The following is a 25019-nucleotide window of genomic DNA, read 5'->3' on the forward strand; positions in this document are numbered from 1 at the left end:
CTTCAAATTCCAAATACGTTTTTGGCAGTTTTTCTTTCCCTTAAAATCAGAAAACCTGGTGCTCCGAGGTTGTGCAGCACCTTCGGAGCCCTTGGCCTTTATTGTGGGGGGGGCACAGGCCAAGGTAGCGTCCCTTGGACTGAAAGGGGCGTTCACTCTTGCGGGATCAACTCTTGCATCATCAGCACTTGGGAAATTTGGCAGATGCAGACCATACTTAACAAATTTAACCCAGGTTCTGTGTCCGCACCTTGCCCAAACTGTAAACTAAGCATAGGCTGAGTTCATGCAACAAAATCAGCCACAAAATATAAACCCCAACCAAGATGACACAACATTTCCCCAGAGAAAGAGGTACTATCTATAGAACAAACCACCTTGCGACCTGCAAGGTATATAATAGCCTTTATTTCTTTGATTTTATCCTTTCGACTTTCACACAAGATGAATGTGGAAATCAATCATCCGCTTCTCCCTGGCTAAGACCTCTAAATGTATCTCTGACAACCAGCCTCTGAAGCCGCTGAGCCAGGAAGGGGCTTCCCCAAGTCCCCCTGATAATCAGGACGCCTGCCTGGGCTGGCACCCGGCTCCGTTCACCTCCTCTGGCAGCCCAGGGACGGCACTGAGAGAAACCGCGGCCAAAAGCTTCCGAAGGAGCAGCAGCCACCAGGAGCTCTGGGGTGTCCGAGAGGTAACCACTTTTATTAGGGCCCAGAGGTTGGACAGTCAGAGGCAGATGGGTCAGAGGGGAAAAGGATTCTGAGGGCTGGGGACAAATGTTGCCCCTTCAGGTCCTGCCCGAGGAGAGCAACCCTGGCCTCACGGAAGCCAAAGCAGGGACCAAGGCCGTAGCGTCTGTGAGTCTCCTGCAAGGCAGGCTGGGCAGGAGGTGGAGGTGGACACGTCTTTGCATCACCTGCACAGGCCTCCTCCTTCCCCCCCCTCCCAAACCCCAAGAAATGCCCCAATTGCGCTTACTAGCACCCGGTCCCAGCTGAGCCCCAACGGGAAGAGGGCAGCAGAACCGAGAGGGAGGGGGTCCTGCAGGACCAGCCCTTAACCTGGCTTGCTGCTTTTTCAAGCAGAAGAAGGCCCAGGAGCCAGATCGGGTGTCCCCACCCTTCGCCACGGCCCAGCTGAGCCTCCCTCACCCTGCAGGATGCCCAGCCAGGACAAGGAATTGCTCCGAGTCAGGGCGACAGGCTGCTTCTTATGGATTTACTCCTACGCCAAAATCAGGGGTTTCTAGTTGCCAGGGGGCCCCATTGCAGAATCTTGCCGGAGCAAGAAAGGCCTCTGTGGAACTGGGCTCCTCTCAATGCTTCCAGCCCCCACTGAAAGGGGGGCTGGAAGGCCCAGCGCTGCAGACGTCCCAGAGGAGGGAAGCCTGCCTCATGCAGGGCAGGCAGAGATCAGGGCCGGAGCCCAGCTGGATCCAGGGCTGCTGCTCAAGGCTCCGAAGGGTGGTTCATGCAGGGCAGGGAGGGCATCCTCCAGCGGCGGGCCCCATGCAGCCGCAGTGCCAACCACTCCTGCTGGGCCAGGCTCAGGTAGGTCTCAGAGCTTGTTCCACCTCCTGGGGCACGGCTCAGCAAGTCAGCTGACCAGCTCTCTGGCCCCGCTCCAGCACGGACAGGCAGCCCTTCCAGGTGCTCCAGGTTGCTCAGGCTGCCTGGGCTGCCCTGCCAGGACTGCATTCCATCACGTGAGCCTGGAGAGGAGGAGGAGGAGGGGGGGGCTCAACTCAGAGGCGGCAGGACAAAGGCCACCAAGCCAGAGAGCCAGCCATGGCGAGAGCCCTGCTGGGCACTGAGAGTTCTCGCACTGGGGCCCCTGGTCCTCCCCAAAGGAGGCTCTTTCCCAAAGTCCTGGCCCCTGGCCACTCCATTCTAGCCAGTCAAGGGCCCCCCCTTCCACAGGGCCACGTGGTTGAGGGCGGGGTACTCACCACCCTCCTGCAGCTCTGCCTCCCCCTCCCCCCCAGGTAGCACTCACAGCACTTCTGCAGGGCATCCCAGCTGCAGGACAAGGCGCCCTTGCTGGGCTGCTGGAGGAGGCAGGCGATGGCGCCGTCCGTTTGCTGGAAGACCCGAAGGGAGAAGAGCAGCTGCTTCACCTCTGCTGACAGCTCGTAGTCCTCCAGCTGCAGGGCTTCCCGCACTAGATCGAAGTCCCGCTTGAGCTGCAGGGCTCCCTGGAGGCTGAAAGGGTCAGTGGGCAAAGGGTGCCCGCTGGCTAGACCAGCCAACCCAGCCAAGGCCCCTCCGACAGGCCAGCTCACCTGAACTTGACCTTCTGGGCCAGGATGTGCTCCATCCAGACTTCCAGGAAGGCAGTCGTGACCTGGCTGAGGACCAGGGCCTGGGAGTCCTGGGAAAGCCCCCGGACGCCGTGCAAGACTGGGGCCAGGACGGCTTGGGCTGCAGCCTGGGCATACTCGCTGGCAGCAGAGGGCGGTTCTGCAAGGGCAGGGTGGGCGAGGGCGGACACAGTCAGAGGCGGGCAACTGTCCCTCTTTGGCGGCCTGCCTCCCCAGCCCCTGCCCGCCCCAGCCCCTCGGGACGGTCTGCAAATCCACCACAGGCTCCTTGAAGGAGAAGAGCGTGTGCCAGGATGTGCAAAGCCTCCTGCCGGCTGGAGGAACAGGCTTGGCCAGCCTGAATGAACTGCCACTGAACAGCCTTGCAAAGAAAGCCCTGGTCCTCCGCCTCCTTCCCTTCACACATACCTGCCTGGAGGGCGAGACGCCAGGATTTGCCGAGTGGCATCGACTGTTCGAAGACCTCCGCAGAGACTCGTCTGCACTCCAAACAAAGCAACTCCAGCACACCACTTGCAAAAAGCTGTGGGCGAGAGAGGGTGGGATGTGCAGCCCTGGACAGCCTCACGGCCCTCACCTGGCCCACCCCCAGCAACCCCATGCCCTTTTGGCCTCCTCCTCTAGGCTCAAAACATCACTGAGGTCTAGAGCCCCCCCCCACTTTGTCCAGCACAGGAAACAAACTCAACTGCCCATCCTCTGCCTGAGCCCACCCAGTCGAGGGATACCCCTCCCATCTCTGCCATGAAATTGCCTTGATCGGTCAGAACGTCTCTTGTAACGTTAAACTGGAACCGACCTTCTTGCAGCCCACAATTTGGGACACTGCAAGGTCAAGCCAGCTGACGACTTTGGGCCAGTCCCCCTTTCTGGGCCCGATCCACCCCACAGAAGAAGAAGCATGCTGTGCACCACCTGGAGTTGTAGAAAGCGAGGTTCAGAAATTAAATGCTGTAAATAAATCCACTCTTCCATATTCTGCTCTTAGGGGTGGCTGAGAACAATTGTAAACAATTTCTGGGACCTTCCTTATATTTTCTGAAGAGTTCTTCTCTGTGCCCCAGTCTTTTCATTCCAAGATCTGGTTTCTAGTCCTTTTAACTCCCCTTATTACTTTCTATAACCAGCTTTCTTGACCGGATCCTCCTCAGGAATTCCAAGCCAGAGTTTGGCCAGCCAAGCGTCACATGGGAGCTGCTGACCAGAACAAACGGGCAAGTCTGGGACACAGGAGCACACCAGGCCAGAGAGGAAAACCTTACAAGGTGGGCACCAGGCGCCTTTTCCTGCCTACCCAGAGGGCAGAGTTCCCTAATACTGGTAACTGTGGCTACGCCATGAATTACAAGATTAACAACCCTGGCTACCGGGAGCAGAATGGGACTCTCCTTCTCCAGGGCCTTCAGTTGCCTGCCCCCCGCCCCTCCAAGCTGTCCAACTAGAGCAGAGGTCCCCAACCTTTTGGGCATCAGGACCAGTTCCGTGGAGAAAGGTTTTTCCACAGACTGGAGGGAGCGTGGTTTTGTGTGCTGCCTGCATCCCACGCATGGGGTTTGCTCGTTGCTGGCATGCCGCGGCCCAGTACTGGTCCACGGACCGGGGGTTGGGGACCCCTGAACTAGAGGAGCCAAGGAGACAGTCAGGCTAAGGGCTCTTCTGATGTTCTCATCCTCTCTGGAGGCCCTTTGCCCACAAATAACTAAGGCAGGCAGACTCTGGGATGCGGCACTGCCCCTCTGCTGCCACTGCGGCCCCGATGAGGCAAGGGGAGAGGATGAGGGAGCCAACAGGGAGTTTCTGCCTCTGCCAAAACAGCTGAGATTTCAAGCGGTGGAGACCAGAGCTGACCTTCAAGCAGCCTTGTGGGCCTGCCGGGATCAGGGCCCCTGCACCACTGGGTGGGGAGCCTGTGGCAACATCTCCTGACCTTGTTGGGCTCCTCATTAGCCCCAATAGGCTTGTCCAACAACCTTCCTGGGCCACAGGCTCCTCCCTCCAGCTCTGGAAGGCCACGGGCTTACCTGGATGCCGGTGGCTGCCAAGTGGACTTGCAGGCTCAGCTCCCGCTCCCGGTGAGAGGCCAAAGGGCTCTGCTTCCATCTGTCCTCCGGGAAGGCCCTGCTCACCAGCACCAGCATCTTCCTGGCTTCAGTTTTCAGCAGCTGTAAGAAGCAGCTTTTGTCCTTGCAGGTCACGACAAGGGACGTCCTCTGGGGCTCCCAGGCAGTCCTCTCATCTCAGCCACCGGACCGCCCCCCCTTTCAGGGACGCTTGCATGGCGAGGCCCACCGACCACCCCTCTCTTTGGAATGGAGAGTTCCAGGAGGCTTCTCCTCCAGCCTTCGTTGGATACCACACAACCGGGGGAAACTGAGGCCTGCTCCTCTCGGCTCCAGGCCAGGAGGGCTGCGGTTCAGCTGCTTACCTGAAGATCCCCCTGGGTCACGAGAAGGAACTGCCCGAGGGACCAGGAGGCCAAGTACTGGTAGGCTCTGCTCACGGTCCAGTAGGAAGAGGCGTGGCAGGTAGCCAGCACAAGGGAAAGCAGGTGCAGGTGGAGGCTGGCAGGGACCAGGCGCCGCCCTGTGGAAGAGAAACCAGCTCAGCTGGCAAGGGGCCCTCCCTGCTTGCCTCCCCCGACAGCAAGGCGAAGAACAAACTCAGGCACCCACCTGGGCCACCCCGGAGGAGCCGGATCTCCAGGCATCTCATGCTGAAGGCCAGGAGCAGGAAGAGGCTCTGCAAAACCTGCCCTGTCTGGCTGCAGGCCACAGTGGCGGGCTTGGGCGAGCATCTGTCTGCAAGGCTGGTGCCCAGAGCGTGGCAGAAGCCTGGGCAAAGAGGGGTCAGAATGCAGTTGCGGGGCCCAAATTCTCCCCGCATCAGCAACCCTGAGGGCTTGCAAACGGGATGGGTATTGGCCTGTCCTGAGCCATGCCACCCAGGCTGCCCACAGCCCCCCTCCTGACGCCTCCCCCACGAGGACCCTACCTGCGTCCCATTGCCAGAGGGCGTCACGCCTGAGCAGGCAAAGCGCCACATCCTTCAGTTCCTCTGCAGCCTCCACAGGCAGGCAAGCTGGAAGCAAAGAGAGACGTTCACCGCGGTTTCAGCCTGGCAGGAGGCAAAGCCTTTGCTCGGCCCGGGAAAGGCGAGGGAGGCCAGAGCTTCATGGGGCAGGAGGCGGGTGGGCCCCTCCTGTGGGACATTCCATGGCATCGGTGTGTGTGTTTGCGTGTGTGTGAGTGGTTTGAGGTGGAAGGTCTGAGAGCTCCCAAAATCTAAAGCGTTCATCAAAATGATCAACATGTAACTGCATGCAACATCACGAAGCTCACACAAAAGGGGCTGCGTAGATGTTAACACACACAATGTGTCCACAACTTCACAGTCCCCTCTGTGAAGGGCACCCCTGCCACTTGCAAAACAGGAACTCCAGGCAGAGAATGTGCTTGGAAGAGAACTCCCACACACACACCCAAAATGGAAACAACCCAAGTGGGAGGACAGGCAGAGAATGAGCCACACCTCCTCCAGTCACACTCCTTCAGGCCAAGACGGCAACATGTTTGCTGGGCAAAGTTTTGAGTGTCACCTGCTGAGCAAGGCCAAAATCCACTAAAAAGAACAAATCCCAGGAAATATTCCACTGGCAAGAAACAAATCTCTCTAGAAAATGGAAACGCTGCTGCCTGCACTAGATTTCTTAGGTTGTCTGAATTCTTGAGGGCCCAGCCTTCACCTGGCCAGGGCAGACCTCGAGGGCCCAGCCTTCACCTGGCCAGGGCAGACCTCGGACGGGCAGAGCCAGGGCCTGCTGAACCCGATGCCCTGGCAAAACCTCTGTAGCTGCCTGCGTCTGCCCTGGACCAGGCCAGCTCCCAGTACTGATCCCTGCCCCTCCCCTGGGCCCGGCCTACCCTCCGCCAGGGCGTCCGTCACTCGCTGGCCCAAGGCAGTCCCAGCTCCCCTCTGAAGTGGAGCCCGGAGAGCCCGCAGCTCCAGCTGGCGTGCCCAGGAGGATGACGCTGCTCTCCAGAAGACCGGTCGGTATTCAGCGCAGAGCATGGCAGCCGCTTCAGCAAAGGAGGCATCCAGCCAATCAGAAGACTTCCAGCTGGGCAGCGGGGCAGGGGCCGGGTCCTGAGCTGCCTCAGGGGCGCCCTGGGGCTGGTCCCTCTTGGGCCGGTGCAGGAGGCGATGTCCCAGGCCGCCAGTGGACGCAAGCAGTTCCGGCAGCAGCGCCGTGATCGCCTGTTCCTCTTCTTGGCACAAGGCCTGCAGGTGTGCAGGGAGGCCCTCGCCTGCCCCGGAAGTGCCAGCAGCTGTGGGCCCCGCATCGCCGGTCCCTGCCGGCAGCCACGGGAGCAGCAGAGACAGTCTCTCACCAGCCAGGCGTCCTCTTTCGGCAGCCAAGATGTCCAGCACCCTCTCCACAGAGAAGGCCTGCAGGCCCTGTTGCCCTGCAGCCCCAGGCCCTGGCTTGGCCCCTTGCAGGCCCCACTCGCTCAGCCCCTGGTTGTAGCTCTCCAGGCTGTGGAAAGCCTCCAAGAGCAGAGGGTGGGGGCCGGGGGCCCCGTGCTGCAGCAGGCCCTGCAAGCATCTCTCCAGAAGACAGAGCGCCTGCAGGGCCAGCAGACAGAGGGACTCCTTCATGCGCTGCACCGCCTCAGGCTGCCGAAGCAGCAGAGGCCTCAGCCAGGGGTCCTGGCGCATGTGGCACTGCAGGCAGCCCCAGTGGGAGGTGTGCACCCGCAGCTCCTGGCAGAGTCTCCGCAGCAGGTGACCCCCGTCAGAGCTCTGCCAGCCGGGCGGTGTCAAGAAACAACACTCGGCTTCCATCAAGCGGTGCACAAAGTCAGAAGCCGCTTTAAGGCGCTGGTAGTAGTGGCGAGCCAGGTGCAAGCAATGCTGCTGCTGCAACAGGCCACTCAGTGTCTTGCGCTGATGGGCCACACTGCTCCACCTGGCCCAGTAGGAAAAAGCCCCCCTGGCCCGGTCTGTGGCCGCCGGGCACCCACAGCTGCGGAGGAAGTCTGGTGTGCGCAGGCAGCTGCTCATCCCCAGGTAGGTGTCCGCTTGGGCCAGGTGGGCCAGGCCGCCGGGCACCTCCTCCTCCTGAGCTGCGCTGCCAGGCTGGGCCAGAAGCAAGTAGCGCTGGCTGGGATGCGGGTGGGCCGGTAAAGGCCCTTCTGCTTCGGGGAGGGGCCTGGCGATCTCTGCCCACAATCCCGACCCTGTGGGGAGAACAAGGGATGCTTACAATCCCTCCTGGGTTTCTTCCCCCCTCCCACCACAAAACAGCTGCTTTAAGGACCCCACACCCTCCTGCCTCCCCAGCTGTTGATGCTCCGGCCGAGGTCCGGTGCCGCCCACTCGGCTTCTGCAGCGATGGCCTCCCGGACAAGACCCCGCAAGAGGCGGACAGGACAACCCGCGCTGGGGGGAGGGGCGCCCCGTGAGTCCCCGCCGCGCTCCACCGGGAGGCTTCTGGCCGGCCTCGGAGCCGGCGGGACCGGAGCGCAGCCCCCTGCTGCCCGCTCGACCTACCGGGCTCGGGGTCCCGCCGCCCGCGATGCTCCATAGCCCGGCGTCCTCTTCCGCGGCGGGCACCGGGGAGAGAGGGGCGGCAGGGCGGCGCCGGGGCGCGGGAAGGCGCGGGACATAAGGACGCTCCTTCGCCCGGAGCCCGCAGCGCCGGGAGCCGCGACGCTTCGCCGGGAGCGCCGTTGCCGGGCGGTTCGGCTCGCGGGGCGGGGCGGGCGGCAGTCACGTGGCCGGGCGGGGCCAGCCGGGGACCCCGGCAGCGCGAAGCTCAGGCGGGGGCGCCCACCGGGTCTGTGGCTGGAGCGACCCGGGCCTGGGGTCGGGGCGGGCGAGGAGCTCCCTCGCCTGGCGGCCCGGCCTCTGCGGGGCTGCGTTGCCCGGAGGCCGCGTGGCTTCTGCGCCGGACAGCCTTTTATGATTCCACCTCGGGCCCGGAGCAGAAAGTTTCGAACTGAAGTCGCGGGGCTGGGCAAGGGGGGGGGGGGCTGCGAGGTCTCCGGCCCGGGCAGGCTGCGGCCAGGCGGAAGTCCAGCCGGGGTGCGGAACTGGGAGGGGACGGTGCGAATACTTCCAGCCCTCGTTGAAAGCAGCAGTCCCGCCTTCAGAAGCCCTCTCCTGCCCCAATTCAAGCAGGCGCGCCCGCAGTTACCACGCTCGATCTTTAAGCCGCTTGTTTTTCCAAGCATGCTGCTGCTTCCTCCTGTTTCCCCTCCAACAACCACCCTGTGAGGTGGACCGAGCTGAGTGGCAGATCCCCTCCCCACCGCTGCCAGAGCGGTAGGCTCCCGGACCCTGTGCTGGATGGCCCCAAGCATGGTGCAAAATCGCACAGCGCATCAGGCAAACTACAATTGCTCCTGCAAACTACAATTGCTCCTCCAGTTGAGGCGCAAGGTCAAGGATCTGTGAGCAGGAGCCTCTCGGGCAGACGCCACAGCTAATTCCCCCAACTGGGGTCCCTTGTTTTTTCCGTTTGTGGCAGAATGTGCTAGGTGACCTCTCCACCTATTGTGAGATGATCCCGTTTGCTCTGCAGACCCAGAAAATGATTTAAATTAGGCAAAGGCCCCAATCCCCCTTCATACACCATCAATTTCAGCGGAAGCCCCATCTGAAAACCCTCTTGGGATCCGGTTGGAAGCCCCAGCGTCTCCCTGGGCCTCGAAGGGCACCTCTGCAAGCAACAGATGCTGACCTGAGCTCTGGCTGCGTGTGAAGGGAGCCACTGGGGGGGGGGCTCCTTGCCAGATGGCAGGACAGGACAGCCTGGTTCCCCCGAGGCTGGCTTTAATGAAGGGCTGGGGAAGAGGATGCTCCCCCCCCAAAGTCCTTTCCCAGCAGCATAATTGCTCCTAAGGACTTTTTCTCTTCATTGGTTTACCTGGCTCAGTTTCATTGCATTTGATTTGATTTTCTTCCTTCACAATTTGAGCTTAACATCAGTTCTGTTCCCACTGTAGATTGCTACAATTATAGTGGTTTTTATGATTGCTCAGCGTGGGAATATTGTACTGTTTCTATGGAAATGTTTTAATATTCTGTACGTTGGGACTATACACTCTCCGACTCAACAGACAATTGGAGTGAGGTAATTAACAAGGTTTTAGTCCCATTGAAATATAAATGTGCAAAATACAGGGGAAGAAAACTCAGAACATTAACACAGTCATCTGCTAAAACACAGGGAGGCAGTTTGGTGTAATGGTTAGGGCACCAGGCTACAAACGGAAGAACCTGAGTTTCAGTCCCACCAGAGGCTGGGTGACTTTGAGCCAGGTACTCCCTCCAGCTGTAGGAAGCAGACAGTAAGAAACATGGTACATGTAACGATTTGCAGAATAAGAAAATAATTTTCAACGATCAACATTTTTATTCTCTCAGCATTTTTCAGACCAGTGAGAAACAACAACAAAGCAGGATATTAACTTCCTGGACAGATAAACATTTGAAATGACTTAAGGGTTAAGAGAGATGCAGTCAGCCCACGCAGTCCTGACACTTTTTTGCATCCAATCTTCTGCTCCAATGAAGCACACATTTCAAAGAAACAAAAGACGAGAAACAATGGCAAGTAATCAAGGAGAAGCAACGTTGAATTAAGAAGCAGGAAAGGGCAATTAACCAGTGGAACCAGTTGCCTCCAGGAGTTCTGGTGTTCCATCACTGGGGGCTTTCTTTCAAGAAGAGAGCGGACAGCCACTCGCTTTAAATGGTACAAAGTCTCCTGCTTGAGCGGGGGGGGGGTGGACTAGAAGATCTCCAAGGTCCCTTCCAACTCTATAATGATTGAAATATATCCTCATTTATAAAAAAGTGGGGAAACTCCAAATCAAAAGCCACCGCCAGAAAGGCAACGTACAGGATAAGCCTCCGCAAGAGATCGACGACCTGCAGGGCCCGCTGTTTCGTGGGTTCAGGCACCATAATCAACCCAGGCAGCTGGAGGCGCAGAGCGGAGACTTCTCCCTGGCTGGCTGGGTTGGGGGCCGGGCAGGTTGTGCCACTCCAGCCCTTCTATTCCGATGCGGAAAATCTGGGGCGACCGTCGAGGCGGTTTGGCTGCCGGTGGCGAAGCGGCCGCCGGTCCCTCCGCGGACGGGACCTCGCCGCCACCCAGCCCGAGAGCCTCTTTCTCGTCCGCCGGCCAGGCGCTGCGCTTCCGGGAGCTCCCCTCTTCCGGAGCCTCGGCTGGACCGGCCCGCTGCGGTGCCGCCTCCCCGTCCCCGAAGGACACCGGAACAGCGGCCCCGTCGGAGGGAGGGGCGACCGAGCCCCGTTTCTGCCTTTACTCCCCGCCTGAGGCGAGCCCGGTGCGCAAACGGCTCTTCTCGCTGTTCCTGCGGTCGTTGCCGCAGTCCGGCCGAGAGCGGCCCGAGGGCTTCCTGGCCGGGGCCCCGCGGGGGGAGGGGGGGCGCCGGCTGGACCCTCCGGCTTTGCCCGGCCTCCCCCCACCGCCCACCGCCCACGGCCCGCGCCCCTCCCCTGGAGGCACTCTTTGCGCATGCGCCCGCGCCTTCTCTCCACGGGCGGGCCAGACGGCCGCACAAAAATGGCGGCCCCTCGCCGCCTGCCGGAAGGAGACCGCGGGTTCCGCTTCCGGGGCAAGGGCCGCCGCTGCCCTCTCCGCTCCTCTCCGCCAGAGGGACCCTCGAGAGCCGCCGCGCTGCCTTCCTCGGTGGGATCATGCAGCGGCTCCCGCTCGGGGAAGGCGAAGAGGGCGACGAGGAAAGAGCCGCCGCCGCCGCCTATGTCCGGCACCGGGACCAGCCGTGCCCCAGTGAGCGGCGGGGGGGGGGGCGGCGCCTGGAGGCTCGGCAGTCCCGGGGGCGTCGGCGGGACGTTTGCTGGAGGCGGCGGCGGCGGCGGCGGCGGCGGCCTTGCGGGAAGCGCCCGGGCGGCGGGGCCTCTGGGAGGGGGCGAAGGTCTCGGGAGGCGGCTGGGGGTCTTCGGGCCGGCCCTCCCTCCGCCCAGCCCGCCTGGCAGGGTTGCCGTTCTCGGGGGGGGGAGCAGGCGGAGGGAGGGGGGCGCTAGGAAAGCGAAGATGGGACAGAAACAGGTTCCGTTTGGATCCTCCCTGCTGGGTGAGGTCGGGGCGGGGGGGGGGGCGGGGAGCAGGCTAAGACGGTCGCCCCTGGCTGTGAAGTGGAGAAACGAGCCAAAGAATAACTTGGATAATCCTGGGCGGAGGATAGGGGAGGTAACCCTGGTGCCTTTCGTAGCAATAAATGCCTTCAGACGGTCCCAGCGTATATGAGCAAAGAACAACGTTTGACTGTCCAGTTTTGGGAATTGCCTGCCCAAAGTAACAAGAGGCTTGCTACCGTTTCTGCCTTTGCCTTCAACTTGATGAAAGCGGCTTTGGGTGCTCGTGCAGCCTGTCAAGGCGGGTGCCTGCCCTTCAAGGTCAAGAAACAAACTGTAGGGACTCCAGGGATGCTCCTTATGGTTGTAGGGGAAAAAATTAGAGAATCCTGAAGCCCTGGGTTTCTGTCTCCCATAGTCCACTAAACAAAAGAAAGGCAGGACTATTTTGGCTGACTTTCTCACGCTTTAAACCTTATTGGGGCTGGGTGGGTCTCTAATGCTTGCGCCCGCCTTCCCTGTCCCAAGGTGAGATCCACATTGCTTTGTGCTCAGTAACTCTGGATGGCTGAGGATTGCTTCAAATCTTCAGTCTACTGGGTTTCCGTCTTGCTAACTCGAGCCTCTTGTGGTCCCCTTTCAGATTTAAATCGAGAGCCCTGGGGGTATCATATAGTTAACTACTACCCCTGGTATGAGACCTGGGAAGACAGCAGTGAGGACGCAGAAGAGGGCAGTGACAATGACAACGTTCAGCGTAATGGCTACACCACGTTCTGTGGTTTCCGGAGGGCCTTTCTTTGCCCACCTTCTGCCCCTCTCCCTCCCCGAAGCAGCAATCTGGACGTTGCTGTTTTGGGCCTGGCTTTTCCCCAGAAACAGCAACTTACAGCTGAGGTGAGTCAGTGCTTATTTGCCGCACTTCACCTTTGGAAGCTTCCAGGTCTGATTTAGCACATTCCCTGATAGCTGTTGATCTAAACAAGGCCACGCATGACTTTTCAGAGGTTTCCGGAAACTGCTGCTGAATCAGTGTTTTTGAAGCGTGAAACATTATGGGCTACTTAAGGAAAAATCCCGTTCGCTGTACTGGTTTCTCGTTAATGAAGTTAGATTTTGTTTCTGCGGTGATGCTGCTTACTTACTGGCACACCATCCCTGGTGCCAGTCAACGGCCAGGTGCAGCCCTCGGCCCTTTCCGTTTGCTCCTGGGAGACGGCTGGTGGGTGAGGAGGCTGCTCTCTTTCAGGAGGCTGAGCGGAATGCAGAATTGCTAGTCGCTGAGGAGGAACGCCTGAAGAAAAAGGCTGAAAAGAGAAGGATGAAGAAGAAGGTAAGCCTGTTGAGATGGCACACTGGTGACGGAGCTAGCTCGTCTGTTGGAAGGCAGCCTGATGCCTTCTGCTTGTCCTCAGAGGCAGAAGGACCGGAAGAGGCAGGAGAGGCGGGACCTGGCGCTGAAGGCAAAGAGTGAGGAAGTGAGTGAATCGCCCGGCTGTGCTGGCGGCTGTGCCCAGTGGGCGAGTGGAGCTCAGCCTTAATAAGAGACTAGCCTGAGTAGGCAAATGGCCCTCAAGGCCAGGGTGGTTTGTGGTAAGTGTGCTCCAGCCAGCCACTTGGCTCAGACGGAGGTCTGAGTGGGCCCTGCTGGCTTCCAGCTCTGCAAACGTTCCGACTGATTTGCCCAGGTGGCGGGTTAATGTCTGGGTGCTCCAAGGTCTTATTGCTCTCTTTGTAGAATAAATCTTCAGATGGGCAGGATGAGGGGACTTTGGCCTTGGATGGTGGCCCCCCTGACTCAGAGCAGAGTTTCAGCGAAGCCTCCCCAGGCAGGAGCCCCAGCAGGCATTTGATGGAGGCGGAGGAGGCGGCGGAGGAGGAGGAGGTGAGCCTGGGCCGGCGGGCAGACCAGGAGGCTGAGAGTCTGTTTCAGATTTCAAATGACACAGGAAGTGTATTATTTCGGGGGTGGGGGTGCGGGTTGAAGGTATCTGGTCCCGTGCGGCTTCTTTGTTCGTGTGATCCCCGCCTCAGAGTGTAGCAGGAGCAAACGCTAGTTCTCCACCAGCCATTATCACAGCCAACAGCAAACCACGAGAGCCGCAGCCAGACGGCCTTGGCCACCTTAGTCCTAGGTTTGGACCGTCTCGCGTGGGATGGCGGCAAGTGCTGGCTCGCTTTTTCTACCGGAAAAAGGGCAGGAATTCCTTGGGAGGCTGGCCGAGAGGCTCCTGTCCGGGGCTGAGCTGCTGCTTTCCATCTCTTGCCCACAGGAGGAGCTGGATTTCTCCAGCACTTTTGTCTCCAAAGCTCGCCGCAAGGTGGACGCCCAGTCCCTGCTCCCAAGGAAGGGGAGAGGAGGAAGGAAGCCCAAGGAGAGGAAGGCAGACGCCAAGCCGAAGGCAGAGGTGAGGACTGGTGTTCATGTGCCGGGTCAAGGGCTTTCCAGGCCAGCCGCCTCTTCTGAAGGGGGGAGCCAGCCCGGCACCCTCCCAAAGGGACGGGGACCCCTCCCTTCCCGCTTCCCACAGGCTGATCTTAAGGGAGCATCTCTGGCTGGCAGCCATCGGTGCCTGTTCCTCCATCATCCCGTTTTCTCCGTCTTAGTGAGTTTCCATAGTTGCTGTAAGGTTTTGCTATTAGCTCACCGGTTTGGTCGTACCCTCTGGGCTTTAGGGCAGGGGAAAGAGGGGAAAGGCTGCTAATTTCCCCAGGCCAGGTGTAAATTGATCAGCCACCTTTTGACCAAACTAGGAATCTAAAAAGTCATTTTTTTAAGAGCGATTGTTTTCCTGCCCCAAAAACATTTTGCTTGCTTTTTTCTCTGCGTTCTTCAGTGTTGTAAGATCCTTGGATGACCTTCCGTGTGTCGTGGAGTTCACCTTTTGCGCTGCCATCGCAAAGCAAAGGTTTCTCCCTTTTACTAGCTTACATGATTTGAAAGGAAACCCGTGTCTGTATCGGGGAAAGGCTGGCTGTGGCTGAAAAATACGCAGACCTTTGAGTCTTTACATCCATGTTGCCTTAAGGTCAGCTCCCGCTTCCCACTCAGGTCCGCAGCTGGTTGGCAGAGCTTGTGGTGGGGCTAAAGGAGTGGAAGTTCCCCCATAAGCTCCTCGTTTATTTCTTGATTCCCAGCAGGGACAGAAGTCATACTTGTGAAGGCGTCAGGCTAGAAACCGGGAGACGCTGAGCTCTGCTCTCACCTTAGCCGTGAAAGTTGGCTGGGTAACTTCGGGCCAGTCCCGTTTTCTCAGCTCAACCCACCTCACAGGGTGGCTGTTGTGGGGAAAATAGGAGGAGGAAGAGGATTGGGTCTATTGGCTGCCGCGAGTAAAGTAATAAAAGCGAGATAAAAATGCATTTCAAAATTTGGCATTATCCCTGTCTTCTGGAAACCATTCTTCCTAATCTGATGACCTCTGGATGTGCCTGGACTACTTGGCTGCCCACCCAGCGTGAAAATATTCAGTCTTCCTTTCTTGGTGCTTCCTGCGGAAAGCCTGGGAATGAAATCTGCAGCCGTGAATTTGAGTTGTTGGGAATTGGGCTTGTGGTTATTTTCCCAGTTCTGTTCAGCAGAGTTGGAGAAATGTATGATTTCAAGGGCTGCTCTATCTATCTTTCATAAATTTGTGCACCAGCCATCTCGTATACGTGACTCCGCTCTCACGAAACAGAACAAAACCAGTAAAGCAACCTAAGCCCACAAAAACAACATAAAAATAGTAGCCTGGGAAGCTTACCACCCCTTACATTAGCTGTGGGGCAGGCTGGATGGGAAAGTCGGGCCTCCTCCTCCTCCTCCTCCTCCTCCATCTTCTTCTTCCATCTTCAGAAGCCTGAGCTCCAGTTGACTTCTGTGGAGCAGAGCCTGGTGCTGGCAGGTGAGCGGCTGCAGGCGCTTTCTTCCCACCACACCTGAGGTTCTCCGGCCTTCCCAAGCCTACCCAAGCAGGCCGCCTCCTTGATTTGGCAGTTTCTCATCATATTGGAGAAATTGGGGTGCCGCAAACTTTAACTCTGGGTTAAATAGGATAATGCGGTAGGGAATGCTTATCGTGTTTTCAGATGACATGAGACGGAGGTGGGAGAGAATTCCCTAGAAGAGAGAATGAAGTTTAAAATTATTTAGATAGGATAAGGAAATGAGATGAATTTTTTAAAAAAAATTTAAACCTTCCGCTGAAGGAACAAAAATGAAACCCACGGGCGTAGAATGGAGGGCCCGGCTTATTAACGATAACAGCGAAACTGTTTTAGAATTGTATTGGTGGCAGATGGAATGTGAGCCAGCCACGGAACAGAGCTGCAAAGGAGACAAGGGAGGTTTAGGGAAGAAATATAATTTCCACAATCCCAGAAAGCTCTTCTCTCGAGTGATTCTGCCTTGGTCAGACTTCGGCTCGGCTGTCACGGCCGGTTCTTGGCACCAGCCCTAGAAATTGGAACCCTTTCAGAGCAAGCCAGCGAGGGTGAGTTCCACAAAGAGATTGAGACCAGATGGCTGGGGGCGATAATGGCCCCACTTCAAGGGGAGCCGGAGAACCACTTGGTCGGATTTCAGATTCCTGGACTTGGTTTGATTTGGGGCCTTCACAAAGGGAGGGCTGTGCATTTGTTGGAAGGATACAGGCTCCCCTGCCCCACAGGGCTACCGGCCCCTCCCCAGAGGTCCTTTGTGGGGATGGCAGGGTGCAGAGCATCGGTCTAGGTTGGGTGAGGGCTGGGCAGGAAATCTTGGTAAGTTGGAGGGATGCATACGACAATGGGTGGGAGATCAGTCGTGGGCGGGGTTAGTGGAACAATCTGGGTGGGAGGTTAACTTCATGTGGAGGCCTATTTTTTAAAAGATTTCCCATTGGGTGACCACTAGGACATGGTTATCCTGCATTTCCCATCTTAAGGATTGTGGGCAGAGTGTCCCAAGGGCCCTGGAGGTTATGCAAGGACATTTGGGGAGCCGCCCAGCTTTCAGCTAGATGATCAGAAGGTGAATTCTACATCTGTGGTCACATTTTCCTCGTTTTAATTGATCCTTTTTTCCTGCTCCAGATTGTGGAAATGAGACTGCAAAGCAGGAGCGCTATCACGAGGCCGTTCTCCTCTTTACCGAAGCTATTAAGCTGAACCCCCAGGAATACAGGTGGGACTGGATTGTTGGAGGGTCTGGCCGCCTGCCTTGCCCCCGCCCGTCTTTGAGCCCCAGAAGCCTTGTCCTCCTTGCCCCTGGACGGAATCGGGGTGTCTGGACTTGAATTCAAGCATTTTCTGCCAATTGATCTAACCCTGTCACCCAGTGCAGGCAGTTGTTCGGGTTGAATGTTGGTCTCGGGAAGTGGTGCTCGGGGCAAGGAGAAACTTTGGCTTCAGGGGGTGTCTAGCACAGGCAAAGGGAGACATGTGTGTAAAACGCTTCGTGGATCAAATAAGCCCCGTCTGTCTCTAGACTGTTGCCTTGGCCTTCCTCCTGCCTCCCACAGACCGTCACAAGTACTTTACTCCTGCGTACAAGTGAGGCCGGGCTAGTGAGATGGTGATGGTGGCAGGGAAGTCTTCCTGACAGAAATCCAGCCACCTTCTAAAAAACCGGTTGTGCTACTTCTTAAAAAATACGTGTCCTTAACACAATGCAGTTAAAACTGCCCACTTGCTTCGGGCCCTGAGCAGAGCCCTTAGTTCCTTCAGGGCCCAGTTCTTGGACCGCAGCGGCAGGGAGGATGGCATCAGCTTCGCTTCCAGGCACCTCTCCGAAAAGGTTGGAAGGAAGAATTGCCTCCTGGAGGGGGTGCTGGAAGGCTGCTGTCCACCCCCACCCCCCTCGGTGTCCCAGGGACAGGAGTTGGAGGAGGGCCACTACACCGAGGGGGCCCCAAGGACCTGCCTGATCTTCCTCGAACCGCACGACCCGATTGGAGGAGATTGTCTGGGGACTAAGCGGGCTAAAAAGCGGGTGGCAGGGATTGGGATGCCTGGCGTGGCCATTATAAAATGGTGGATCTGTTAGGAAATGGAGGGAGCTGTTGGAGGAGGCTGATGTTGTGTTTGTGCTGTGTGGATCCGGGGAGGGTTGAGGAGAGGCTCCCAGCAGGAGCCTTGGAGAGTCAGCTGGCCTTGGGGAGGACTGCCGCGTTGGGAAAGGAGAGGTCGAGAGCCACCAGGGAAGGCTCGGCCAAGGCCCTGGAGTCCTGAAGGTTCAGGAAACGGTTATTTCCCCCTCTTTCCGTCCTGCTCTCTGGGCTGTAAGCGTTTCAGTACAGTAATAAGGCGTTTGTGTGGTCCAGCCAGGGAGGGAATGAGACGTCTCGGTGCAAGGCGGCTCTGCATTTGGTGTGTTGAGAAACCATGTCCGGGAGGGCAGATAAAAGAAAATGCAAAGAGTTTGTTAAATGAAGGATGCAGTCAGCACAACCCGTTTATTGCGAAAGCACTTCAGCCGCAGGAGCGGCCTCGTGTTTTCCTTCTCTGCCCTCTGGCCACCTGGAAGGAGGCCTGCATCCTAGGTCTGTAGTGGCCAGAAAGCCTGGGCTACTTTGGCTCCTCTGGCTGCAGGACGCGGGCGGCCAGGCTTTGCAGCAGGACAAACGGCCTTTCGAGATGGGAAGTTTTGCCGATTGCTCTGGGCGACGATGCGCAAGACGTGAACGTGAGAGGATTCCAGCGCACTGTTTCTCTTCCGTAGGCTCGCCAGCCCCACCTTCCTTCTGTCTTCAAGGCAGACCTAAAGAGAGAATAAAGTGACGGGCTTTTGCCTTCCCCCCAGTTTCTTCCGTCTGCTGGAGAAGGACACGGGAACCCCCTCCAGCAAGCCGAGGGCGCGGCTGGGACAATGTCAGTGTCACACTGAAGGGGGAGGAGCAGGCGGCTTAGGAAAGGGGAGGGCGAGCGGGGCCGGCACTGGGGCTCTCGGGGTGCCCAGCTGCTGTGGAGAGGCAAAGGAGGCGTTGCTACTGCCTGCGCGTCATTGGCCCGGAGAAGCTTCCCAGTGGCCCAGACATCCTGGGAAGGGGAGCTAAATGGGCCTATTCCTGACCGCCGAACTGTAGGAGCTGATGAATTATTGGCCAAACTGTTTCAAGTCCTGCAGCATAATCTGGTTAAATGCTGTTGCGGTTTGTGAGCAATTATGGGGCGGTCAAGGGATTGGAAAAGCTCAGCATATATTCCAGGATGAAGAAAGGGAAGTGCTGAGGGATGAAGGGCATTCATCTCACGCTCAGCTGAGATGAGGCTCAAGGTTTTGCAGGCCACAGAACAGCCAGGAGGGCAAGCCGGATTCCGAAGCGGCAGAGACGCCTAACGCCGCATGGCTGCCCTCCAGAGAACAACAGGAAAAGTCACAAATGTTGACGGCAACCAACAAAGAGGGCGGCTGGATCTCTCGGATGAGACAGGCCGGGCATGGCAGAAACTCGGAGGGGCGGTTAGGTGGTGGCAGTCCAGGAGAAATTAGGAGCCTTGGTGGAGCAGTGGGCTGACGCCTCCTTAAGTAACACCAGCTGCCTGCAATTAGTGCAGGTTCGAGTCCCACCAGGCTCAAGGTTGACTCAGCCTTCCATCCTTCCGAGGGAGGTAAAACGAGGACCCAGATTGTTGGGGGCAATAAGCTGACTTTGTAATAATGCCGCTTGGGGGGGGGGACAAAAGCCCTAATAAGCAGGCATATACACAGAATGAAGGCTACTGCTAAGCACATTGATTTGTGCTTTAAATTGTTAAGCCGCCCTGAGTCTTCAGAGAAGGGCGGGATATAAATGGGATTAAAAGAGAAAAAAGAAATGACGGCACGGAGATCGGAAGTGACTGCACAGCGCCAGCGGCCGTCTGGGGAAACCGCTCTGCTTTCTGAAGCCATCAGCACAGAGGGCAGCTGTGGGGGCAGAGTAGCTAGGCTGAATCCTCAAGAAGGCTGGCTTTGGCCCCATGCTCCTGAGCCCCCTGGAAGATGGGGGGCAAAGGGCCATGGGTGGGCGTTCTCTGCCTGAGAGGCTTCTCTGCTTGCTGCTATTTTGCCCTCCTTCCTTCTCCAAAGGAATCGGTGCACAGGCGCTGCCGTTCGTTGTTTCCTTTTACAAGAACCCGGTGCTGGAGGCAGGCGCAAGGCAGAGCGGTGGGCGTCAGGTGCCCGAGCCTCATTGCGCAGCCAGGTGGTCTCCTGAGCTTGGCACCTGGGTTCTTGGGGGAGGGTGGACACGGCCCCCACTGGGCCTTCCCCAGTCCCTGGCCTCGGAGGCTTTGGGGACAATGCCGGGCATTCGGAAGGTAGCCCTGAACTGATCTTGAAAGGAGAGGGACACAATCATTTTTGGCTTGTTTCTGCTTCCAACCTTGAGCCCCAGGGGTGGTTCAGCCTGGGATGTGCTTTGGAGAGCTCCATGTTGGGGGGGGGGAAGGCAGATTCTGCTGCTGGCTGCGGTAAGTGGCCGCAGACGGGGCTTCCTGGGAGGAAGACCGCTGCCTGACATCTGTTCCTCCCCCCCTTGCCCCCCCCAGGTTCTTTGGGAACCGCTCCTTCTGCTACGAGAAGCTGCAGAGCCACACGGAGGCCCTGCGGGATGCGCAGCACGCGCTCAGCCTGCGGCCAGGCTGGCCCAAAGGCCTCTTTCGCCAGGGCAAGGCTCTCCTGGGCCTCAAGGTACTCCAGGACAGAGGGGAAGAGTGGGGGGGCATCTGGGGGACTCTGTCACGGGGCGCTCTGCACAGGGCGACTCTCCTGCCTGTTCCCCAATCCCCAGCAATACACGGACGCAGCAAGGATGTTCCAGCAGCTCCTCCAGTTCGACGGCTTCCGTGGCGATGCAGCCATCCAGCTTCAGAAGTGCAAGATCCAGCATTTACTGGTGAGCAAAGGGGGGGGCTTCCTTTCAGAGCTCGGCTCTGGGGACAAGCCGGGTCATTCTGCTGCAGGGTGGTTTGCCCAGGACAAGTGGACATTAGCTCATGAGACGACGTGTTTTGGCCTCAGTGGAGGGAAAGCGCCGGCTGGCCAGGAGGAGCTTTTGAGGACAGGAGGCCTCCAGGGCCGAGCCATCCTCCCTCAGGGGGCTATTTCTGCAGCGGTTCCCTTAATGGGACCAATGCTTGGCAGGAGCAGCCCACCCCCACATCCTGGGGGGGCCCTTCTGGTCCCTCCTTGGCTGGCTGGCCTTCTCGTGGCTCTGATGCCTGGCGTTCTCTCCTGCCTTCCTGGACTGGGCCGCCCGGAGCCTCCCCCAGAGTCCCCCTGAGGTGGCATCATTTCCTTGGCTTGACGAATAAGCCCCTTTGGGCTGCCTTCAAGCCAGAATTGCTGGGTCTCTGCCCAAAGTAAACACGCCATGCTGGGCCTACGATGCTGCATCGACCTAGGGTGCCCGAGTTCACGCAGCCCATTGCACACGAGTGGCCAGCTTCACCTAACGTGCAGACTGTCGAATCCCGTTGTGAGGGCATCCGAGAACAGCTGCCGTCTCTGTGATGCTGAGGCACAATCCCCATCCCCCACCCCACCGGAGCCTCTCTGGCTTGAAGGGTCAAGCCGGGGCTTCTGTGCTACTGGCCGAGAGCTACCCGGTCCCCTTTCTTTTGCAGGACAGCCGGCTGGGCTGCTCCCGCCATGACCGGGACGTCCTGCCTGCGGAAGCGCAGCTGCCTCTGTCTGGTAAGCAGTGGGGGGCTCAGGTCAGCCCCTGGTCAGTGCTGAGCCTGGTGGACAATGGCCGCCTGGTGGGTGTGCGGAGACCAAGCTGTCGCTGCCTCTCACCTGTCACTCCTTTTCTCCCTGCTGCTCAAGGAAAGCAGCCAACAGGGTGGCGGTGCCCAGACGGCAGTGCCCAGGCCATTGCCACCACCCGGCTGGCACCTCCAGCTGCAAAGGCCCCAGTCAGGTGAGGAGCAGGAAGCGTCTTACGTGTTCTGACATGTGGGTGGCTTTCTGCGCGTGAGTGGAGGCTGCCCCAGCCAGGCCAGGCTCAGCTTGTGGGGGACACAGACTGACTCTTAAAAAGCAAATCCAGGACAACAGAATTACAGCCAAACGTTCATCCAGGGTCCAAGCACATTGTTGGCTGATCTGCCCCCAGGCAGAACCTCTTGGCTGTCCCCTTCCCCCCTCCGGCGCTCTGTGTAGGCTCTTCACTGGGCAGCCCCAGGCGCCTCTCTCTTTAGGACCACTTCTGCTGCTCGAGGACCCTCACTCAAGTTCCCAGCTGGGTCTACCCCCCTCCCCTAAACTCAGCAGCTGGCGGACAGGCCTCAATGCTCAGGCAGATTCATAGCACAGAGGCAGGCCTGGGTTGGCTTGGCTCAGGAAGGCCCAGGGCAGACCACAGGGCAGGGCAGGCTGGATCCTTTGGTCCCTGCTCCTCCTCCCAGGGCCAGCTCCAGAGCTGAGTGTTGCAGTAGTCAAGACAGGATGTGGCCGGGGAGTAGCTCTCCACTGCCAAATCCAGAGCGCAGGAGGGCTGCAGCTAGTTCTATCAAGCACACTCCTTCCAGAGCTGCCAGCCGAGGATCAAGGCCCCTCCCAAACCACCAAAGACTGGGGTTGGGGGAGGCGGAGGGAGCCCCTCCCAACTCTGCTTCTCCTCGGGGGGGTCTGGGCTCCGCTCTGCCCTTGTGATGGCTGCCGCCCAGGAGCAGGCTGGCTGGTCAGATGGACCCCCAGGCCCCTTGAGGCAGGGGTCTCTTTAGAAGGTAGAGCAGCCCAGTGGTCAGTAGAGGCTTGCAGGGGTCTCCTGTTCCTGGGGGTGACCCACGTCCTCCCTTGCAGGGAGTGGTTCGCCGTCTGGGTGGGAAACCTGGCACCCAAGATCACCCAGCAAGTTCTGCTTCACTATTTTCAGCCGTAAGTCTGCCTGCTCTGGGGGGGGGGGGTTTGTGGCTCCCTCCCTCCCCTTCTGGTGATGAGGAGGCACCCCGTGGAAGTAAGGGGCTCCTCCAGAGCAGACTTGGGTGCCGTGACACCAACTTTCTTTGGGGCAGGTTTGGACCCATCGACTCCATCCGGTGCCTCCCTCACAAGTCCTGTGCCTTCATCAACTATAGCCGTAAAGAGGCCGCCGAAGCCGCCTATGCGGCCCTGCAGGTGCGGCTCCTTCCTCCCTTCTCTGGCCCTGAGGGGGAGGTCAGGGTCCAGTCGCCAGCTCCCGGGCCTCCTGGGCTCTCGGCCTCTGTTGCTGTCTGTTGGAGGCGGTTTGGAAGGCCTGCCTGCCTGCCTGCCTGCCTGCAGAGGAGGTGGAGGCAGAGCCGAGAGAGAGAGAGAGCCGCACGGCGTCTCCCCTGAAGGGAAGCTCGGGGCCCAAGGCCAGTCGCCCTCACCTGCAGGGCGACTTTGCCAGGCTGGTTCAGGCGGCTGAGGAAGAGTCAGAGGAGCTGCGGGGGGGGGGGAGGGGAATGGCCCTGTGTGCAGAGGGAAGATCTGGGCAGGGTCTTCCCTGTTGGGGAGGAGCTCCCGTCTTTTGTGGAAGCCTGCAGGGGTGAGGCCGGCTAGTCGGGTCCTCTCCGCAGCAGGCCTGACACACACATGGGTTGTGCCTGGCCTGAGCGGGGAAGGGAACCCGGCCGTGCGGAGGACGGGCCCTCCCTGCCTTCTGGGGGCCAGCGCACCTCCATCAGCGTGGCTTTCTCCTGCCTTTCTCCCAGGGGACAGAAGTGGAGGGACGCAGGCTCCTCCTGCAGCTGAAGCACCCGGCACACGCCACTGCGGCCCCCCGCCACTGCCTCTCCTGGGCGTGAGGGCCAGGCCGGGCCGAGGGCGGACATTGAGGCTCGCCAGGGATGGTGTTGGGGGCCCCGGCAGGAGGGCCCGTCGTGCCTGCGAGCCGGCTGTAGGCCTTCCTCGGAGGAGGCTGGTGCAGAGAGGGAAAGCCCAGAGGGAGCCTGGCCGCCCCTTCTTTCTCTCAAGCCTGGCCCTGCCCGGTCTGCTTTCGGCCTGTTCCTGAATTGGCCCCTTCCCAGAAAAGATCTGGTAGGGGAGAAGGAGGTTTGGCTTGACACCCGATCTCTGGGGCCGACCTCCCTCCACCATCTGAGCAGGAGCAGAGACGGATCTGGGGACGCAAAGGGGAGATGGAGTGATCTGACGGACGGACGCACACCCCGCATCAAGCACCGCCTCTCTTGGTCCTGTGTTTGGGGCCCGGCTTCCCTCCCGCTGTCCCGCAGTTCTTGTGCTGGGGGAGCTCCTTCCTCACATGCGCCTCTGAGAGGACTTTCCTTGAGGGGCTGCTCCTTCGCCTGCCCACCCGGCCCCTCCCCTCAGTCTGCTCAGGAACTGACCCCGGTTGCCTTATTTTTATATGGTTCACAATAAACCTCTGAAAAACCGCCCCTCTCACGCCTGGCTTTCCTTCCGCTGAGCCCTGCAGCGGTGCCCCATGGCGGGGGTTGCTGGTCCTCCCAGCAAGTGCTGTGGCCGGCTGGCCCCAGGCTTGGTCAGGAATGGGCTGCGCCTTGTGGACCCCCTTCCGCCACGGCTTGACCCTTCCTCCTCTGGTGGATTCCCTCTGGTGGATTCCCTCTGGTGGATTCCCTCTGGCTGCTCTGCCCTCAGCCTTGCCTCTCCTTTAGGGCTCTCTGCTGTGGCTTCCTCCTTCCTGCATGCCTGCTGCCCCCCCCCCCGTCCGCCTGGGTGGTGTCCTCTCTCTCCCCTGCCCCACCACCTTTCCCCTTTGTGGCCTGGCTGCATTTTCTCCCGTGGGTCAGGTTGACTGAGACCCCCAGGTCTTCCTTGCTGTGAGCCAGGCCGCTCTTCTCTTCCCAGGCAGAATTAACTTCCTGCCAGCCAGGCTGCTTCTGCCCCTGCCTGGCACTGGGCCAGGAATACCTCCGGAGCCGCTGGGCCTTGGCTGAAGGGGCAGCCACACACCGCTGCTGCTTCCCGGGGAACCGTTTGCCCCGCAGCTGGCCCGTGAGGGAACAGTCCTGCCCTTGCAGGCTCTCAGTGCCGCGGAAGGGGTGTGTGTGTGTCCTGCTGCTGAACCTGACAGCAGCTGCCACCCCCAGCCCCTCCTCCAGGGCTCCTGCCTTTCCCACCCCCAATTTCATGGGTCTCTGGTTCAGGTATCTGAATTTCCGTTCCCAGGATGGGGATTTCAGGCAGCTGGGGAAGGCCAGCCTCCCAGGGGACACTGAGGCCGCCGGGGGTCTGGATGCCCCAAGGGAGAGCAGCGTTCCCAGCCTTCCTTTGGGAGGGTCAGGGCCACGGAGTGGTGGGACCGCCCAACGGGGGGAGGAAAGCGGGCCTTCTCGCTCTGGGACGAGCTGCAGAACCTCCTTGGGCAACAAACCTCCGAGAGGAGAGAGATCTTCTTCTCTTTGGCGCTCCTCGCCCCCCCGCCACCTTTTGTTCGCTGGCCGTGCCCGGAGGCCTGATGGGAGGTCTGTGGCTGGCAAAAGTGCTGCTGACCCGTTTGGGGGTCTTTCGCCAGACACGGTTGCCGGGTCTCTGGAGCTGCTCTCCGGCAACTCTCGTCCATCTCCTCCGGGCTGGGAGGGGGTCCCTTCCTGTGTCTCTTTCCTAAGCCCCTTCCCGTCCCTCAGCCTGAAGGGGAAGACCAGCCTTCTCCCCTTTTCATTTTTTTTAATG

The 25019-nt window shown here is 59.3% G+C and overlaps 2 protein-coding genes across 6 annotated transcripts; one reads left to right on the forward strand and one right to left on the reverse strand.

Annotated features, from left to right (window-relative positions):
- Positions 1 to 411: 411 nt before the first annotated feature.
- Positions 412 to 8046, reverse strand: CCDC142 (coiled-coil domain containing 142). Its single transcript, XM_083367470.1, has 10 exons — positions 7874 to 8046; positions 6244 to 7560; positions 5315 to 5401; positions 4996 to 5154; positions 4749 to 4906; positions 4345 to 4485; positions 2732 to 2846; positions 2285 to 2462; positions 1999 to 2204; positions 412 to 1714 (listed from the first exon to the last, which is right to left on the reverse strand). The coding sequence occupies exons 1-10, from the start codon at positions 7905 to 7907 to the stop codon at positions 1452 to 1454; spliced, it is 2658 nt and encodes an 885-aa protein (XP_083223596.1). The 5' UTR covers positions 7908 to 8046; the 3' UTR covers positions 412 to 1451.
- A 2124-nt stretch (positions 8047 to 10170) lies between these two features.
- Positions 10171 to 23758, forward strand: TTC31 (tetratricopeptide repeat domain 31). Of its 5 annotated transcripts, none has more exons than XM_083367483.1 (15): positions 10171 to 11147; positions 12096 to 12349; positions 12702 to 12785; positions 12868 to 12930; positions 13191 to 13337; positions 13726 to 13860; positions 15291 to 15339; positions 16508 to 16598; positions 19946 to 20087; positions 20188 to 20292; positions 21023 to 21092; positions 21225 to 21318; positions 22203 to 22277; positions 22415 to 22517; positions 23075 to 23758. In XM_083367483.1, exons 1-15 carry the CDS (start codon positions 11054 to 11056, stop codon positions 23165 to 23167), a joined length of 1599 nt encoding a protein of 532 aa, XP_083223609.1. In that variant the 5' UTR covers positions 10171 to 11053; the 3' UTR covers positions 23168 to 23758. The 5 variants fall into 5 exon arrangements, with proteins under 5 accessions (XP_083223609.1, XP_083223612.1, XP_083223610.1 ...); XM_083367486.1 differs by having other exon boundaries at positions 21230 to 21318; XM_083367484.1 differs by having other exon boundaries at positions 13732 to 13860.
- Positions 23759 to 25019: the final 1261 nt, after the last annotated feature.

Source organism: Vipera ursinii, assembly GCF_947247035.1.
Source record: "Vipera ursinii genome assembly, chromosome: 7".
Taxonomy (NCBI): Eukaryota; Metazoa; Chordata; class Lepidosauria; order Squamata; family Viperidae; genus Vipera; species Vipera ursinii.

Coding starts and splice junctions, on each gene's coding strand:
- CCDC142 (XM_083367470.1), bottom strand. CDS start 7,907: ATGGAGCATCGCGGGCGGCGGGACCCCGAGCCCG. Junction 4,907..4,995: donor GCTCCTCCGGGGTGGCCCAG/GTGGGTGCCTGA, acceptor TCTCTTCCACAG/GGCGGCGCCTGGTCCCTGCC. Junction 4,486..4,748: donor TGACCCAGGGGGATCTTCAG/GTAAGCAGCTGA, acceptor TGCTTCTTACAG/CTGCTGAAAACTGAAGCCAG.
- TTC31 (XM_083367483.1), top strand. CDS start 11,054: ATGCAGCGGCTCCCGCTCGGGGAAGGCGAAGAGGGCGACGAGGAAAGA. Junction 13,861..15,290: donor ACGCCAAGCCGAAGGCAGAG/GTGAGGACTGGT, acceptor TTCCATCTTCAG/AAGCCTGAGCTCCAGTTGAC. Junction 21,319..22,202: donor GCTGCAAAGGCCCCAGTCAG/GTGAGGAGCAGG, acceptor CCTCCCTTGCAG/GGAGTGGTTCGCCGTCTGGG.